At 45.4% G+C, this 20,165-nt stretch overlaps 2 protein-coding genes across 2 annotated transcripts in view; both read right to left on the bottom strand.

Annotated features, from left to right (window-relative positions):
- The window catches only part of LOC135491161 (uncharacterized), a 35,308-nt gene extending 17,120 nt beyond the window's left edge, over positions 1-18,188 (bottom strand). Inside the window, exon 1 of the mRNA XM_064776856.1 lies at positions 18,120-18,188. The gene's annotated coding sequence lies outside the window, so the exon portion shown is untranslated. The remainder of the gene's footprint in view (positions 1-18,119) is intronic.
- On the bottom strand, positions 1,710-5,438 carry LOC135490878 (uncharacterized). The gene has a single exon (XM_064776448.1). The coding sequence runs from the start codon at positions 5,436-5,438 to the stop codon at positions 1,710-1,712; it is 3,729 nt and encodes a 1,242-aa protein (XP_064632518.1).
- Positions 18,189-20,165: the final 1,977 nt, after the last annotated feature.

The following is a 20,165-nucleotide window of genomic DNA, read 5'->3' as shown; positions in this document are numbered from 1 at the left end:
TATCTCTGTATCTGTTCGTGGTTCATTTCATCCCAAGCTTCTTGTAATTCCCGCTGCGCACCGACAAAATTCGTGCCGCGATCACACCGTAGCCGTCTGATCGACCCTCTTACTGCGATAAATCGCCTGAGAGCATTGATGAAGGAGTCTGTTGTCAGGTTGATGGTCGTCTCAACGTGTATGGCTCGCACTGCTAGGCAGGTGAATATTACACCATACCTCTTTAGTTCCTTTCTTCCTTCTTTTATCGTGTATGGTCCGAAAAGGTCCACACCACAGTGTGTGAAGGGTGGACTTGGTTCTATTCTTTCCTTCGGAAGGTTTGCCATTTTCTGGCCCTGGAGCTTACTACGACTCTTTCGGCAAATGACGCAAGCGTGGATAATGCTTGCCACTGCACGTCTCCCACCAATAATCCAGAAGCCGCTTGCCCTGATCTCATTTGTGGTAATACCACGTCCGCTGTGGGCAACCCTCTCTTGATAATGTCTCTTGATAACCCTCTCTTGATAAATCGCCTGAGAGCATTGATGAAGGAGTCTGTTGTCAGGTTGATGGTCGTCTCAACGTGTATGGCTCGCACTGCTAGGCAGGTGAATATTACACCATACCTCTTTAGTTCCTTTCTTCCTTCTTTTATCGTGTATGGTCCGAAAAGGTCCACACCACAGTGTGTGAAGGGTGGACTTGGTTCTATTCTTTCCTTCGGAAGGTTTGCCATTTTCTGGCCCTGGAGCTTACTACGACTCTTTCGGCAAATGACGCAAGCGTGGATAATGCTTGCCACTGCACGTCTCCCACCAATAATCCAGAAGCCGCTTGCCCTGATCTCATTTGTGGTAATACCACGTCCGCTGTGGGCAACCCTCTCTTGATAATGTCTTATCACCAGCTTGGTGACATGAGACTTCTTTGGTAGTATTGCAGGATGTTTCCTATTAAAGTCCATGCTCGAGGTGCGTAAACGGCCACCAACTCTCAACACTCCCTTTGTGTCCACAAATGGATCTAATTTCTGGATGGGCGATTTTCTTCTGTTCTGTGTGTCCTTCAACTCTGGAGTGAGTAGGTCCTCTTGCACCCATTTAAGTATTTTCTCCTCTGCTTCATCTAGTTCATCTGGTCCGATGATCTTGAAATCAATGCCTTTTCCTTTTGATTTCTCTTTGAGGATCCTGACATACCTGACACAGATTGCGACAGCTCTCTTGGCACGGTGCCAATCTGAGAACAACTCTAGCCTACTTAGCAGCGATGTGTTGTCAGCTTTCGTTAACATGACTTGGGCTTTCTTTATCTCAGGGTCATTCACTAGTGACACTTCTTCTCTGACGTCTTCTAGCATCGACAATGCTTCATTCCATAGGAAATCTGGACCTGAAATCCACTTGGAGCTTGAGATGAGGGCTTCAGCACTCAAACCACGTGATGCTTCATCAGCCGGGTTATCTCCTGTTCTCACATGATGCCACTGTAATGGAGCTGTCTTGTCCCTTATCTGTTGGACCCTGTTGGCTACAAAGACATAAAATTTCTGTGCATCGTTACTGATGTAACCAAGGACCACCTTGCTGTCTGTCCAATAGATATCTTCATAATCTTTTAGCTCCAACTCCGTGTGCAACAAGCTGCTTACCTTCACAGACACTAAGGCAGCAGTCAGCTCAAGCCTTGGTATGGTCACCATCTTGAGAGGGGCTACTCGGGCTTTACCCATCAGAAAGGCGCAATGAACTTTCCCAGCTTGATTTACGTGGCGAATGTATGAACACTGCCCATACCCTGTAGTGCTGGCATCTGAAAAATGGTGCACTTGTGGGAAGGGGTAGACTAGATCGCCACTGCTCCCATCGGCCCTTGAGATCATCTGGCAAGGGATCATCCCAGTCTGGCTGATTCTTGCACATCTCTTGCAGAATTGTTTTTCCAACTAAGACCAGTGGGGCAACGAACCCAAGCGGATCATAAATCGAACTAACCGTGGAAAGAACTCCTCGTCGTGTCAAGGGTTTGTCCTTGAGAGTGATCCGAAACATGAAGGTGTCTGATTCGATGCACCAGTGTACACCCAGGGCTCTTTCAATAGGTAAAACATCATGACTCAGGTTGAGAACTTTTATGCCGGTTGCTTGATCTTCGACAGGGATGCTGGCAATAACTTTCTTCGAGTTGGACAGAAACTTGTGTAGTCTAAGGCCACCTTTCGCGCATATTCCCTTACTGCCCTTGATCAGCTGCAGAGCCTCTTGTATAGTTGGTACCGACTTAAGACCATCATCTACATAAAATCCATGGCAGATGAAATCTGCTGCTTCAGTACCAAACTCGTGCTTATTATCCATGGCGGCTTGCTTGAGCCCAAGATTGGCGCATCCGGGTGACGATGCTGCCCCAAACAGATGAACCTTCATTCGGTAGATCTTTGGTTCCGTATCGAAATTGCCATCTTCCCACCAGAGGAATCGAAGATAGTTCCTGTGCTGTGGAGCGACATGGAATTGATGAAACATTGCCTCAATGTCGCACATGAAGGCTATTGATTCTTGGCGAAATCGGCAGAGCACTCCAACTAATGTGTTGGTTAAATCTGGTCCATTTAACAGGTGTGAGTTTAGAGAGGTCCCATCATACTTGGCGCTGCAGTCATAGACTACCCTGATCTTTTTAGGTTTCTTCGGGTGATAAACCCCAAAGTGAGGTATATACCACTCCTTCCCCTTCTCGTCGATTTCTTCATCTGGTACCATCTCTGCAACTTCATTTTTAATTACATTGCTCATGTAATCCTTGTACTGAATCCAGTAGTTGTGATCTCGCTTAAAACGAGACTTCAAGTGGTTCAAACGCTTTAGAGCCATTGGCTTGTTGTCAGGCAGAATCGGCTCCATTCCCTTGAATGGAAGAGGCATCTCATAGTGCCCATCTTTGCCCATGACTACGCCTTCACGCAGTATATTCATGAACTGTCTGTCATCTTGTGAGAGGAAATCAATGTCTCCGTCTTGACTTGTACGGATCTCTGAAAAATCCAACTCCATCATTCTGGTCACGGATGAGGGGGTGAACACTTCTTTTGTGGACATCGGAAGACTTATTGCAACTTGATCCCTCGCCCGACCTGTTTTTAGTTTAAGTGACTGGGGGACCTCGCAGGTGACCACTCTATGGCTTGTGCCCATGTTGTCACTCAAATCTTCATTGATTTGTCCTGGCCCTATAATGCTCCAACCTAAATCTGTACGTTGTGCAAATGGCTTCTCACCATCAGGGCTACTTACCACTTCCCTTGGTAACAATGCCTGGGAGCAATTGTAACCTATCAATAGTCTGACATCACAATTCTGGAGAGGGTGTAACTTACCTGCCAAGTCTTGCAGGTGAGGCCACTTCAGGGCTGTCTCAGGTGTAGGGATGTGACAACGACTTGCTGGCATAATGTCTCTGGAGAAGACAGGGGGTAGATTAATGTGGAGGTGTGACTCCATCCCTCGAACTACTAAGCCTCTTACCTTTGTGGTTGGAACAAGTTGATCAGCAGCCGTCATGGTAGATAAGAGCAACTTGGTTTCAGTGCCCTCTAGTCCCAACTCTCGCCTTGTTTTCTCCAGGATAAAAGTGGTATCCGACTGAGAATCTAACATAGCGTAAACTAACTGCTCCCTCAATGGCTCATCCTTATGAGCAATCCATACAGGGACTATCATAGCGCTGTACTCTGTGTCTGTGCTTGTACATTTACAATCTGCCTTCTTAGGCATGTCATCATCTTTTCTTTCTCGTGAAAGACCAGTGTCTGAAGCCGGATTGGGTTGTCTCTTGTCGCCATGTAGAGCAGTTGGATGCATCTTCGAACATTCTTTGCATTTCAGTCGGTGACGGCAGTTCTTAGAGCGGTGCCCGGGTTTGAGGCACCCAAAACAAAGCTTCTTCTCCCATGCGAACTTCTTCTTGTCATCAAGGGTTTTTGAAAGGAACGAGTGGCAGAAGTCCAAGCTATGGTTCCCTTTGCAAAGGAGACATTTACGCTGCTTCCAGTCCTGGCTGCCCATTTCAGTGGCGAATGAATTCGATGATTGGGGACGACCTTTGTCCTTTGATGTGCATGGTTGGTTGGTTCTCTTATCCTCTTGGCCATTTCTGATTGCCTGCAGTGATATAACCGGATCACAAGCTATGTCAGCCTCCCTCTCCACAAACATGGAGAAGGCTTTGAAAGTGGGGAACCTACCTACATTCTGTCTCCATTCAGCTACTGTGCGACCCCATCTAGTGATCATCCAGTCAGGCAATTTTGCTAGGACCTTCTTGTTCTCCCTTTCATCATTGAGAACCCCTAAAGTGTTAATTGACTTCATTGCAGTCAGACACTGTTTTAGAAAATCGAAAAATTTTCTAAGAGCTGCTCCATCCCGCGGTGGAATCTTATTCCAAGCTTCCAGCTTGTTTCTAAAGGCATTGGTAACTGTGAATGGGTCCCCATAACGCTTCTCTAGTAGGGCCTTGGCATCATGATATGCTGTCTCGGTGTTTAGGTATAGAAATCCTTCTACACACTCTCTTGCAGGACCAGATAGGTACCTCCTCATGTAGTGGAGACGTTCCGTGGCTGGAATTCTCTTAGATTCTATCAAGGTCTCAAAGGCTCCTTTCCAGCTTGGAAATGCTAGGGGGTCCCCACTGAAAGTTCCGGGTTCTGGTGGTGGCAGCCTACTCAGATTCAGTTGGTCAACCAGAGTGGTCATGCAAGCAACCAGTTGCTGGCTAGCATCAAGAGCTCGAGGGGAACTATTTGAAGAAATAAGCAACTTACAAGTACACCATGGATTCTGGGTAGTTGCATTCTCATCAGAAGGAGGACGCTGACTCTGTGATTGATGGGGTGAGTTCTGCGCCTGTGGCTTCTCACCTAATCCGTCTGGAGGGACAGTAGTCCCAACTTCTTGATTAGCCAAGGTCTTTTCTCTCGTTTGGGCTTGGGTACTAGGCACCACAGTTTTTACCTGAGTTTCAGGTGGTAGTATCTGAAAATTATCATGCACAGTCATACTCACCGGACCCATCATGTTGGTAGCTTCGGCCTCCAGTATTTCTGTGAAGGCGGCTGTGTCCCTGGCATTCAGATACCGGTCCAAAAAATCATCCTTCCCGTTTGGTGCCAGTTGCATTCTCTCACCAGCGGGTTCATCTTCGACATCTTTCTCCAAATTGGCAGCGTCTATCACCTTAAGTCGGGCTTCTGCAGCCTCCAGCTGTTGCTGGATCTGTACCCTCTCCAACTCCACTCGAAGTCTGGTTTCCTCTTCGTGGTACCGCATCCTAGCCCTCAACACGGCTGCTTCAGCAGCGACTTCGGTCCTTGCCAAGAGGAGGTTCGACCTGTCAGAACTAATCGAACTATGAGACCTGTGTGAGAGACAGTCATTATTGTTACCCCACATTTTTGAGAAAAGAAAAGGTGCCACCTATGGTCAAGTTCACGAAGCAACAACAATGAAAAAAGTACCACTTTTAGGGAAAAACATAAGCAACCAATCAAAAAACGGTTCCTAGGTTTACCTAACTAATACCTGCCTTCCATGATAAATATAAAGAACAACAATGTCAGTGCTTAAATTACTCTGAAAAGAAAAAGGGAAAGTGATGAATATTAAGTTCAAGAGTTCGTAGAGAAACAGAGTTCAATGTTCTTGTTTCACAAGTGAGTCTCTTCCAAAGATTGAGAATGTTCTTGATGTTGTAAGTTTTTGACGTTCTTCAACAGTTACTTTCACTTTCAATTCCTCTTGATTATCGAACGTGAGAAATGTTTTCAAACGGTCGTGGAGTAGGCTATTTCGTACTCTTCTGGTTCCCTAGCTTCATTAGGGAGTCGCGTAATATAGGCTTTTGCAGCCCTTGTCCCCTGGCTTCGTTAGGGGGTCGATGATTGAAGACCTTTTTGGCAGCGAAACGGGTCTCGATGGCGTCCTGCTTAGAAGGCTGAGAGATTTTACTGTCAGGAACACCGTAATCTAAGGCTGATACAGCGAGCAATTGGAATTGACGGAAGCGGCAAGGCGTATCTTTTCTTAACCCTTTCGCTGCGCCGCTCAAAATTATTTCAATATTGATTCCTTGCTGCCCCCAAAATACTGTAAAAGCCAATTTTAACATAGGTAACTTTGAGGCCAATATACAGCCTGAAGGAGAAGAGATAGAGCTTTGGACTATTGGAAAAGGTTGTTGGGGACAGCATGGACTTTCAAATTATGCATTTGTCAATCACCTGAAATTATGTTAATTAACTAAATAACGCTAATTAGTATTAATCAACGAGGAGAAAAACACCATTTTTCATCTTGACCCAGGCTATCACTATCATCCCCCTCGGACCCTGAATCATGCACACTTTCAATCCCCATGCACGCTGTGTACATCGGCATTATGTTCAGAATCATAATCACTAAACAGACTCGTCTTCTAACGCCTCGAATTCACTATTTCATCAATTTTTGATTCTGCAGTTCGTCGAACACGTGACTGAGGCATTTAGATTTGTTTACAAAACTTTGGACTCAAAATATCGCCTAAACTTTGAATAAAAACACCGAAGTTTTCACCTAGAAATCGGAAGTTCTAGCGGTAAACAACATGGCAGGACACCTAACGACAAGTTCCTGTACTAATTTGCTATTGAAAACATCGTCTGATTCAGGTCTCTCCCAAGTCGCAGTTCTGCGTACATCCGCACAGATCGGAAATTTTTTTTGGTCGCAAAAATGCGTACATCCGCAGCGAAAGGGTTAATGATGATTTATTCTCGCACTGCACTCGGCTTCGTAAAATCTACAAAATATAACGGAATCGAATATTCAAACAGATTTCTAAACAACAAAATTAATAACATGATCAAAAACACACTTAGTTTTGACTTGAAGAAATAATCAGAATTCAGCCTAACATGAATACAGTTAGTACAGGTTCAACTAAAAAGGTGTCAGCAGTGTACGGCCAGCTAGGCAATGCATTGAGCTCACTCATGCATGAAATTATCTACAATCTAATAAAAACACCCACAAAGGTGGTGGTGAATCACCGTAAGACAGGTTTATCAAGTATCTGCCTGTATTTTGGCAATGACTGAAAATGCTAAGATAATAGGCCTACATCAAGAAAGGCAGCTACAAACACGGTAAACCCCAGAAGAGGGGTAAATCCAATATGGAAGCCACAGTAGAAAACGGGGTTTGATTGACAAGTTTTTAAGAAGGAATTACTCCTAACTAAGATCACTCAAAAACATGGGAAATATACTCAAGGGGAACTATACAACAAGGTCTATAAATTACCTCCTTTGATCCCACTGAATCAGCTATTTCTTACATCAAAAAAGGGTGAATTCGCAGAGGGCCCAACTAGGGCTGCTTTGGGAAAAACCAGTTTCTTGTCTCAGGACATGTGTTACTTCTTGACCTTAACCTTAGGTGGCAGCACATGATTTATGGAAATTATTAATTATAGTGACTGACTTTACAGTCACCTTGGAGATGACGTTTCAGTCCGCTCTGATTCACGGTTTGGCCACCAGGGGGCCAAAGGTTAAAAGTGAAACTTTGCAAAATCACCCTTGATACTGGACAGAAAAATCATCTAGCTTTGCATTACTTGTATATATCATTTTCATGCCACATTGTATACTGAATTTGTCAGGCACATGCAGTGACTGACACCAATCACACAAAAAGGCATTATTGCATATTAATTTCTTGTATAATTGTAGTGCGTCTTAAAAGTTGATCTGTTTGCTGCAACTTTTTTACTGACTTATTTTGTTCTACAATTGTTTGCTGTGTAAGCAAGATAATGCAGGAAAAAAGTAGGTACCACATGAACTTCCTAAAATTGTAGATCTGCGCTTATAGTACAAGTAGCAGTATTGATTATTATAATTCTGTATTACAAATTGGAAAAAAATAAAGTTTGGATTTGTGACAAAATATGTCATTGGACTGTTTTTCCCATATCTCTGTTTTTCTGCAAGGACTTTAAATGAGCACATGGAGAGCAAGGCTTGTGTGGAGAGGTGATTTTATCAACTTAAAATGATGCCCCTTGGCCAAGTTTAGTGTCCTTGGCCAAGTTTAGTGTTGAGTCCTCATTACCCTCCCAAGAAACAAATTGTTCTTCAGACACAGGCCTTTTTTCTCAAACGATAATATGAATTGGCCTATCGTGCTCCTGGTTCTAAATCCTTTGGTACGTTTCTCAGTGTTCGTATTGGGGATGAGTTCCCGATAATATGGTAGACATTCAGCTGAATTCCCTATTAGTATAGGTAGTTGATAACACAAAAACAAGGCGGGTGCCTTTTAGGTCACGTGGTTCAGGGCCGGGAAGGCTTGTTGCAATTAAAAACCATGGGTAAGGGGGCAAATCTATGTCACGTATGCGTGCGGGGTGTGGCAAGTGTGGGGATTGTGTTAGCTGTACCCATAACTCTCCATGATTATTCGCTGGGGATGGTCAAATAAGTGAGGGGGCGTGATGGGAGTACACATTACAAGGCAATCAGATCGCCGATCAGGAACATTTAGCCAAATTATATATTTATTTAAACTTATGACGCCCACCAGGACATCATTCTGTAGCGAAGAATACTGTGGAGACGCTAATGAGACGGTTGAAGGGCGCCTGTACTAAAGGCCTATATTCTGTGTAATGGGCCTATGTGAAATAGATGCACCAACACCGGCTAAATACAGTGTAGAGTCTTCACTGTAAATATTTTACGAATATGTCATCTTAGTTTTAAATTGGAGGTTTGGACCTGTAATTTTCACCAAAAAAGCAAAGCGGGAAAATGTTTTGCATCTTAAAAACTTGAGAAAAAAACAGGCGCGTGCTCCTATAATACATATTCGCAGGTTGTCTTGTTATCTGCCGTTTATGAATCTAATTGTTTTACTTTGTCAATGGGCAGTTCACAAGGCCACTTCGAAACTGAAAATGGTACCGATGGCAAAAACCACCCGTCTGTCAAGCTTTTACGCGAAAACAAAGAGACTAAAAAATATGTAGATATTCAACAACTGCTTCATGGCACAGTGGGTAAGACGGTAGGGATCAAGGGCTGAAGTTCTCGAGTTCGAACCCGCTCGAGAAATATAATAATATTTTTCTTTTCGCCTGTTTGCCTACTGTGACCTGTCACGCCAATGAACTTGTTGTTTGTGCAGTAAAGTGAGACCTGTCACTGGGTGTCTATCATGTTTCAAGTGGAGTTGGGACGTTTGGTTGTAGGGCGTTTGTGTTTTCTAACTTGACAGCTTGGGGTTTTATGCATGAATGTCAGCTTTAAGTCCGTTACTCTCATCGATCAGCAGGTTGGTAAGAAGAGCCTTTGCCCTACGTACAATCATGTAGGTCCCCCAGAATTCAACAGTCTATGAGTAAAGATTGCAAATTCTGAGGTATCACAATCCCCCAGCAGGAGATTGCTCGTTGTTGCCTACTTTAGTGAGACCTGGTCTCTGTAATTTTATGTTGGCTGCCTTGAAAGAACGATGTTGAAAATTGATTATCAACATTGCTATTTTGCAGTCATTTGAAACTGAAACATAATAAATATTGACAGAAGATTGAGAACCAAAAATTATCTTATGAATTGGTTGCAGTTACACTACGGACGTAGTGATACGGCCTTTTAAGGAGACCAGGTTAGGTTGACACGGATGGCTGCCCAGGGAGTCTAGGTTGCAGTAGGCCTAGGCCTAATCCCAGCCAGTATGAAGAAGTAACTTAAATGAGATAAGCAATCGATGTCGGCTATTTATGAGATCTTGCTCAAGGTTACTAAGTACTCTAAGGTGAGATCATCGGCGCAATCGGATAATGGTGGAGACTTCCATCGAGCTCCCATTTCTCCGCGTCACGAAGCAACTTCGTTGTGGAGACCTGCCCTAATCCCCACAACCGGGAAGAGGTCATCATAATGAGGAAAAAGTTTATTAGGGTTCCCCCTAATATGCCTAACGACGTGTGCCAGTAAAATATCAGAACACATACGTATCTCTAGAAGGTAATCGTTTTATAAGGCCTACCGCTTTTGAAGGTCGCCACTGAATGGTTCACTACACTCCGAGGGTGTCAGGGAGACGTGAACAAAACGACCACTTCATAAGCATGACATCTCGGGGGGGGGGGGGGGGGTGGGGGAGGAACTACGAAGTTCGATAGTTCATTGTCGTCAGAGGATAGGCAACTCACTGAAACCGTCATGAAAAAATTGCCACATAATCAGAATAAAATTTATTAGGCCTACTCCCCATTCCTTCGGAACTGCAATTTGATAGGCAGACGTTTGAAATAGTCCTATATATCCTAGACAAGAATGTCCTTGGGTGGAAAAAAGGATTTTACATATTGAAAGCCATGCTCAGAATATCTGAGTTACAGATGTATTGATCATGGCCCGTCAGAAATAAGTAGGCCTAGCACCGAAAATGCCCCACGCTTTTTTCCAGGGGGACATTTCCTACCTTAACTTTAAGCCAGCACCCCAACGAGTAGATGCACTTCATCCATGATAATAGTACCGAAATAATCACCGGGACCTTGAAGAAATTATAAGCCGTTGTCATAGAATCTAATGCCCCCCTCCCCGATATAGGATCCCCCCCCCCCCCCAACAATATATTTACGGATTAAGCGGCACAATTCAATTGAGTGTAGAGAACCAAGAACTTTAATCCCGTGACTACAAACAATACAGGGGGGCATCAAATGGTGGGAGGCATTACCTTCTATCACACCGGGACTGGTCTGGTCAGCGGCCGGTGTCGGCCACGGGTGTTCCCTCACGCGGTTTGGAGCATACAACTAACAACGACTCGCACTTGAACATCGACTGAATTATAATAGGTTTATTTTCTCTTTATATACATGAAATTGTGTAATGCTATTACTTCAAGAATTACATAGCTCAGAGCTAGTTTTACCAGGCTGTAGAAAGACCGAAACATACCTGCATGTTCCATTGCCGACATAGCCGGCCCACGAAACATGCAGATTTGTTTCATTCAGCAAGGCGGTGGAACTGAAAATAAGCTAAAGTCCTGAAAATATACAAATGGAAATGTCACGAATGTTCAGTTTTTCACGCATGTTCGTTCCTGTATTCCGTTAACGATACTAGTAACGCTAATCACAATGTTTCAATCACTGTCCATTAATAACAATTTGGCAATTGGCCGTTTTAGGTGGCCAACTTTTGTTTTGACCTCGGCGACTTTGACTACACCGTCAGAGCCGGCAAAAGCCAACTACCGCGAGGGCGGTCAAAGTCACAAATCAAGACCAGATCATCAATTTTAAGGTTCCTAAGGGACGTAGACCATTTTTCCCTATTCATTAGGGTATGCAAGTAATCCCGGTACCATCTTTCCCAAAGTTTATCGGTCAAAGCTTGGGCCTGGCGCCAACGTCGCCTACTAGAAATTTCTTTATCGTAAAAAACACCAGGGGGAGATTTTCACAAGCATGTCCTAGCAGAAAGTGGTTGGGTGTAAGAGCCTCCAGGTCATCGACATCATCACTAACGGAAGTCAATGGACGGTTATTCAACAGGAATTCTGCTTCTGCAGCCACGGTGAGCAGAACTTCATCAGTGAGCATTTGGCCTTGCATAATTGCTTTGATCACGCGTTTTGACGACTTAACAAGTCGTTCAGCTAAACCATTGAAGTGAGGCGCACTAGGGGGGTTAAAATGCCAATCAACATTTTGCTGCCAGGTGTCAGGTCGGGCCAGGTCAATGGCCTGCCACTGGTAAACCTGTAGACCGGTGCAACCTGCGCAGGGTCGGGCCATCGGCGACCTTGACTTTGGTGTGGTGGGTGGCTAGACACCCAGATGGAACTAAAAACCATATCCATCTTAAGGGCGGATGAGCTTATTAAGCCAACGGCCATCTAGCAATTCCTGGAGAGGAGATGGGCACCACCAGGGATTATCTGGCCTAAGAAACGACCATAACTAAGACGAAAAAGGTAACCAAACTGGATCGGACGAGACCCGGGTTAACAACGTCTGCGCACACCACTACTAGCCAGGGTGGTGGCGATAAGTGTGATACTGGCGAAAACGTCATGAAACTAAGAAGAAGACCGTTCATAGCAGGCACGTGGAACGTAAGAACACTCAACGCTGACAGTAAGATCGAGCAGCTAGAACATGAGCTAAAACGCTACACCTGGAACATCATAGGGATAGCTGAGGCAAGACTCACTGGAGTTGGGGAGTCAAGAACAGCTGAAGGCAACCAGCTCTACCATAGTGGACAAGACAAGAGACATGCGAATGGGACAGCCTTCCTGATCCACAAAGATACAGCAGGCTCAGTGATGGAGTTCAGACCGATCTCGGACCGTGTCATCTACATCAGGCTGAGTGCCAAACCTTTTAACCTCTCAGTCATGCAGATCTATGCCCCAACGACGGATGCAACTGACGATCAGTTACACAGCTTCTATGATGCAGTTACATCAACCTGGCAAGGACTCCCGAGGCAGGATACCCATCTCCTTATGGGAGACTGGAACGCTAAGATTGGTCCACATGCATACGATCAGTGGAAAGGCACGATTGGCAGACACGGACTGGGCGTCACCAATGACCGAGGTTTACGGCTTCTCGAAATTTGCTAAATTCCATGAGCTAACGATCGTCAACACGTTCCAAGCAGGGAAGCAGAGTCGCAAGGCAACTTGGCACTCCCCCAATGGCAAAACCCACAACCTGATAGACTACATCATGGTGGATAACAGATTCCGCAGCAGCATCAACCTCGCCAAAACAAGGACCTTCCCGGGGGCTGACATTGGCAGCGACCATGACCTAGTGATGACGGCGCTGACCCTCCGATTGAAAAACATCGAGAAGAAGAAGTGTACGAGAGTGTGCTATGACCTCAACAAGCTCAAGGACAGCAACATCCTTGATCAGTTCCAAGTCGAGATTGGTGGCCGATATGCCCCGCTGCTGACAATGCAGTTGGAACCCGAGGACTTCAAGCAACAAGTGCAAGAGAACTTGCGGGAGGCGGCCGAGAAGATCCTGGGGAAGAGACGTCAGAGGAAACAGAAAAGCTGGATAACAGACTCCATCCTCCTAAAGTGTGATGAGAGACGAAAACTTAAACAAACCAGGTTCAACTCACCCCAGGAGAGCGAGGCCTACCGAGCAATCAACAAGGAGGTCAAAAAAGAAGTAGGCAAGGCCAAGGAGACCTGGATCCAACAGAAATGTGACAGCATCGAGTCTAGTCTGAGGGCAAACAACACTAAAGTAGCGTACGACACTGTAAAAGAGCTCACCCAGCAGAAGACGAGCCGGATAAGTTGCATTGAAGACGCCAATGGGACCCTACTCTCCGAGAAGCCAGCCATTGCAAAGAGATGGCACGAGTACTGCTCCGAGCTGTATAACTATCAGATATCGGCTGAGCAAGAAGTCCTCCTAGAGCTGAAGGACCAGACAGCGGACCAGGTTGAAGAGGACCCTGATATCCTGGAGACCGAAGTGGAGGCTGCCCTGAAGAGTCTCAAACATGGCAAGTCCCCAGGATTTGACAACATCCCCGCAGAACTCCTCGCAAATGGAGGAGAGTCAGTGGTAAAAGCATACACCAGAATCTGCAACCATGTGTTCAAGACAGGGAACTGGCCCAAGGACTGGACAACATCGATTGTTGTACCTCTGCCCAAGAAGGGAAACCTGCGGAAATGTAACAACTACAGGACCATAAGCTTGATAAGCCATCCAAACAAGATTCACCTGAAGGTCATCCTCAACCAGCTGCGACCACAAGCAGAGGCCATCCTATCTGAGGAGCAAGCCGGTTTCCACAAAGGCAGGTCCACAACAGAGCAAATATTCAACCTCAGGGTGCTGTGTGAGAAGCATAGGAAGCTTGGAAAACCAGTGAACCACAACTTCATCGACCACAAGAAATGCTTCTATCGTATCTGGCAGGAAGGTTTATGGGCAGTTCTGAGGAAGTACAACATCAGCCCTGGTATCATCAAGTCCATAGAGGCACTGTACGCAACAGCGAGGAGCATGGTTCGAGTAGGAGAAGATTTCAGCGAGTGCTTCCCCACCTCGGTAGGAGCAAGGCAAGGTTGCCTCCTATCACCAACCCTGTGCAACATCTTCCTCGAGAACATTATGGCAGAGTCGCGCATCGAATTGGAGTCACCTTTGACGATATCGGGTCGAACGATCAGCGATCTGAGGTTCGCCGATGACATCGATCTCCTACACGGCTCAGCAAGTGACCAAATCCACCACTCACAGAAGGTTGACAAAACCAGTGGCAGATATGGCATGGAAATTAGCCTAGAGAAGACAAAGACAATGGCATCCAGCGGAGGTGAACCGATTGACGTGTGCCTCAGAGACTACCACCTGGAACAAGTGGCAGAGTTCATCTATCTAGGAGCCACACAAACAGAGGACGGTACGTCCGTCAAGGAGGTGAAGACACGCATAGCCAAAGCTGCAGCTGCCTTATCCAGACTGAAGATAATTTGGCGCAACAGAAACATTGCAATGATGTCAAAACTCCACCTTCTGAGATCCTTGGTGATCTCAGTCTTCTTGTATGCGGCAGAATCCTGGACCATGAACAGCGAGATCGAGAAGCGGATCAACGCGTTTGAAATGAACTGTTACAGGAGACTGCTCGGCATACACTATACCACCCACACCACCAACATCCGAGTAAGAGAGCTGGTCATCCAGTACATCGGGCGCCATGATAGCCTCCTAACCATTGCCAAGAAGAGAAAGCTGAGGTGGTTCGGCCACGTCACCAGAGCCAAGGGAACGCTAGCCAATACCATCCTGCAGGGCACAGTAGAGGGGAACTGACGATGCGGCCGACCAAAGAGAATTTGGATGGACGATGTGAAGGACTGGACCGGAAGGAAGACCAGTGACCTGATCCGCCTCGCGGAAGACAGAACCATATGGTCCCGAATCGTAGATAAAACAGGGTCGCCCCAATGGCCGCATGGCTGCGGGATATGATGATGATGATGATGAGCTGGTCGGAAATTCTGGACTGATTCCATTGCTCAATACATTTTCGCAGTTCGCGCTCGGCACCAACGAAGTTTGTACCGTTGTCGGAGTAGATGATTTTTGGGTGACCTCTACGGGCGATGAAACGACGAAGTGCAAGAATAAACGAATCGGCTTCCAAACTTTGAGCTATCTCAATATGAATGGCCTTTGTAGCTAAACACACTAACAAGCAACCATAACGCTTTAGCGATTTGCGGAATTGCGTAACTATGATTGGACCAAAGTAATCAACTGCGCACGCCCTGAACACTGGGGTGCCACCAAGAGGTCTGATTTCCGGTAAATCAGCCATTAATGGGGGCCTAGGCTTAGCGTCACGCCTTTGGCAATATTGACACGATCTGAGAACTCGGCGGATAGTGAAACGTGCCTTTAGGATCCAAAATCCATTCTGCCGCAAGTGGTTACATAAGTAATCAATGCCTTCATGGAACACAAGCCGGTGATTCTTCAAGACTATCAATCGCGTGATCCTAGATTTGGAACTCAGAATAATCGGATACTTGGAACTGTAGGCCAACGTCGATTTACCAATTCGACCGCGTGACCGCAACAGGCCATCAGAATCAAAAAATGGGCTCATATTTCTGAGACTGCTCTTTGAGGATACAGCCTTGCCCACACTCAGATTCGCAATCTCATTGGCAAAAAGAGCTGACTGGGACAACTTGACCAAATGACGCTCTGCTTGGATCTTTTCATCAACCGTGATAGGACCTGACGCTCGGTCAATTTTGCGCTTGCGGCAATTACCAATGAAACGCAGTACCAAACAGGTAGTTCGCCACAACCGAGTGACAGAGTGAAGATCCAGATACACCAAATGAGGCCATCGTCTCCTTTCTATGGACATGTCAATCTTGGTGGCGGGAATATTCAAATCATCAACAATCCAGACACCTGAAATTTCATGAAATACATTAGTATCGTGAACACCACTAAGTTTGAGATCTACTTTCTGGGAAGGCTTCACATCATGACCATTTATACCACTGAGCTTTAATTCACTCAGTTCCCCTGACAGAAGCAACTGATCAGCAGACCTCTTTGACAATAGAGTACACGTGCTGCAATAATCCAGTATAGCGCAGACCTCAATTTCACCTGCTGGACCGTACAGCTTGACGGGAATGACCTGCAAAGAAATAGGTTTTCTACTGGCGATAGTGACGCTAGAAATTTCTAATACTGGTTGAGGCGTAGGTGCATGTTCTGCTCCAGAGGATTGGGAACCTTCTCGGTGCAACAATTTATGATGATTCAACCTGCACTCATCACATCTGTTTGCCCTACATTTTCGAATCCAACAACCTCGTTTTAGACACACAAAACAGAGTTTGTGCAGCTTGACCATTTCAACTCGCTTGCCAATTGTCAAGGAACGGAACTTGGGACATTCCGCGACCATATGCCTACCGTCCCCTAGCGGACATTTTGTAGATGTGGGTGTATAGCTAGTACCACTGGTTTGAGCTGAAAGTGGCTTGTTGGATGATTCTGAAACAGAGATATTGGAAGATTCAGACATTGACTTGTGACTAGGCTTGTAGGAGACTAATTCATAGGCCTTCACTTGGTCTTGAAGCCAATCATCTATGTCGTATAAGTTGGGCTGATCGATTCCGGTTTATGCCATGTGCCTCGCCCATCGGAATTTCATAGCGTCGGACAATTTGCTGACCACGAGCTCACAATTACTGACCGCGCCGCGCGTAAATCACTGTCGTAGCCGAGATTTTCAAATGTCAGAACTACTACCCGTACCGATGATGCCAAGTTTCGCATGGTACTCATGTTACCTTCAACTATAGATGGCGCTTTCTGAAGTTTCTCTAGATACGCTCTGACAACAAATTGTTTTTTGCCGAATCTTTCCTGGAGACCTGACAAAGCCTCATAATACAAGGCTCAATTATACCCAAAACCACTGATTTCTGCTTTGGCGCGACCGACGCAAGAATGCTGAAGGTGAGTTATCTTTTCAGTGTCGGTCATTGGGCTGTCGTCAACCATAGCATTGAACATGCCATACCAATCGGTCCACTTGATAGGGTTACCATCAAAGTTTGGAAGAGATAGCTTAGGTAATGACTTGCCAAAGCACCATGATTTGGGGTTATGACTGGGGTTGTGATCTGGTTTTGATAGACTTTGACTTACCCTGTCGGCCCTTGACTGGGAGGAAATGCCATATCGTCTCAATCACAAAAGTCATCTAGAGGGTCCATACGATTGTAGTCGAAAGAAGTTCTCTCATCTTCCAGATAGTATTTATCGGGATAGTTGTCGAATCGAACAGTTGTCTCACGAACAGGCCGTAACTTTGCCTTGGCGCCCTCCTTGAACGAACTGCTACCGGCGCCCTCCCCGAAAGAACTGCTGCCTCCGCATTTACGTGAACGCGTAGTTGAAGCACTAACGTTACTTTCGGTGTCACTCGAGCTCATCTCGCTAGTTATTGACTGCTCAGCCTCAGCGATATTATCGCCTATTCTGGCGTATTCGACGTTGAGCCACAATTCAACGTCCTCCGCATGATCTGGATTGAGCTCGACCAATCGCTCGCACAACGCTACAGCTTTATTTTGGTTACGAATGATTTCGTCTATGTACTGAGCCACGGTGCCTGGTCTTGATTGGCCGTCGACAAGTTTCTCAAGTGCATGAATGTTTCTGGTTATCGAACCCTTAGCCACCTTCCGTTGGCTTAGTATCGCTCATATCTCCGCCTCCGCCATACTTCAACTTCACGCACGCCCAGATCCAGACCACGGTCGAATCCAATCAATCCGGTCGGAGAGACTAATGTCGGCCACGGGCGTTCCCTCACGCGGTTTGGAGCATACAACTAACAACGACTTGCACTTGAACATCGACTGAATCATAATAGGTTTATTTTCTCTTTATATACATGAAATTGTGTAATGCTATTACTTCAAGAATTACGTAGCTCAGAGCTAGTTTTACCAGGTTGTAGAAAGACCGAAACATACCCGCATGTTCCATTGCCGACAGCCGGTAATCCGATCAAATCGCTGTGGTCAATCGTGCCAGACAAACAATGTGAACAATTCAATAGAAATAGAAAACAAAAAAATTCAATAGAAAACAACACACCACCATGTACGCATTGATAATTGAGGTCACCCAGAGGCGAACGTCTATCTCGAGTGTCATTTGGCCTACATTATGTACATTCCGCATACAGGCGGAAATGGGGTCAAGTGTTAATTATTTTTTCCCGATAAACGTTAAAGGTGGCACAAATCAGGTCAATCCGTTAGAGGCCGCCTTGGTACTGTAGCCGTATTTACAAAACGATGCGGGAACGCCGTCTGTTGGTTATGGGGCCTCCCGAATTTTTTCAAGATCCCCATCGATCTTTCCATTTCTCTGCGTTATGAAGCAATTTCCTTATGAGGACCCCCTCTAATCCCCATAGCCGGGAAGAGGTCCTTATAGTGTGGAAAATATTTATTTGGATTCCCCATAACGACGTGGTAACATAAGTATAAGTACGACACCAGTTTAAGTCTTACCTTAAGTTGAGCTTTTCAAGGACATCACAAAGCCGGTAGAGGGTCGTCCTCTGTTTCACACCCAACATACCCCGCACGCAACACTTTATGATACCGGTCGTGTATATCTGAGGAAAATAAAAGCATAAAATCATGAAGTCATTTTCTCAGAAACAATGCCGGGGCTGACATTAATCTAGTGCACGAGTACATTTTTCAGAAAATTCTATAATTGAAAAGCCTATTGGCCGTTATTGGCACGAATGATAAATGTATCAGAAACAGTAAAAATCCCTCATCGTCATCACCTTTATTAGCAGAACACGTTATCTATCCATTTGTATCGACGACCCGAATCGAGAATCGAGAATCACAGGAAATACAGTCTATCCACAAAAAACCCCACATATCAACACATGAATTAAGTTTGGCGATATTACCTCGCACTTACTTTTGCGTAATCCGCCTTTATTTTCTTAGATGTTAAAAATGTGCTGTTTACCTGATGCCAGTCATGCGACTTCATGTGGCATTAAACTTGTTGAACAGTAACCCCGGCGCCCATCCAAAACCGATTGGAACCTTGACCAGCTTGCTTCGATCATCCGCCTTGTCATTTCATCTTTCGAGAAACGCCAATTGATGGGATCTAATTTTGCTCGTTTAGGGTCTGGCAATTGCTGTGCTGAAATCAATAAGTTACACTTAAAAATATTCAGGGTTACCTAAATTTTATGAGTCTGACTCATATTTTCGAGTTTCCCGAAAGGGGTAAAAAAGTGACTTAATTAGCGAGAAAATAACAACACAATGATAGGCTTAACCATTGAAAATACATCTTTATGTCATTTACAGTGGTCGTGACATCTGAAACGGGAATTTATCAAGCCAGGATGAGAACAAATGGGTTTTGGCAGTGGACTGGTTGCGAATAGCTGCACATTCCATGACTTCTGATTCATCAGGCGCCACTGGGAAACACTCCACCGGTGTTTGTTGCCAGCCAGTTGATGCAGACGACATACGTTTGTCAGCAAAGACCCCCGCCCACTCTCGCCACAATTTGTTCTCGGACAGTGCCTGATCAGTTTGGTACCATTGGGTTATGGCTGAGAATTACTGCCGGCTATACAGGGTGGTCCAGGAAAAAGGAAACCAGATACTTCCACTACCAGGGGGTTAAAACTATACCAGTGGACAGGGAATCCTTCTAGAAGAAGAATGATACCAAGTTTGCTCGCTTTGGTTCAGTAGGTTTTGTTTTAGAGCCTATTTTGTGAAGCACAGACAGGCTTCATTCGTGAAAAATCGAACTGTTCCGGTGAATTGAACTTAGTAAGTAGGTGGATTAAATGTAAGGTAATAATACTGATATGAGATGTCGACAAGGTTCCTAGCGACCATTTGTAATTGAGTAAAGGTCGTGCAAGCATGTTCAGGCCTCAGCACACCACCGAGATGTTTTTAACCGGTCGATCTTGGTATCATTCTTCTTCTAGAAAGATTACCCATCCAGTGGTA

This window comes from Lineus longissimus, chromosome 7 (assembly GCF_910592395.1).
Source record: "Lineus longissimus chromosome 7, tnLinLong1.2, whole genome shotgun sequence".
NCBI lineage: Eukaryota > Metazoa > Nemertea > Pilidiophora > Heteronemertea > Lineidae > Lineus > Lineus longissimus.
The sequence above is the reverse complement of the archived record's forward strand: the minus strand, read 5'-3'. Positions and strand labels throughout refer to the sequence as shown.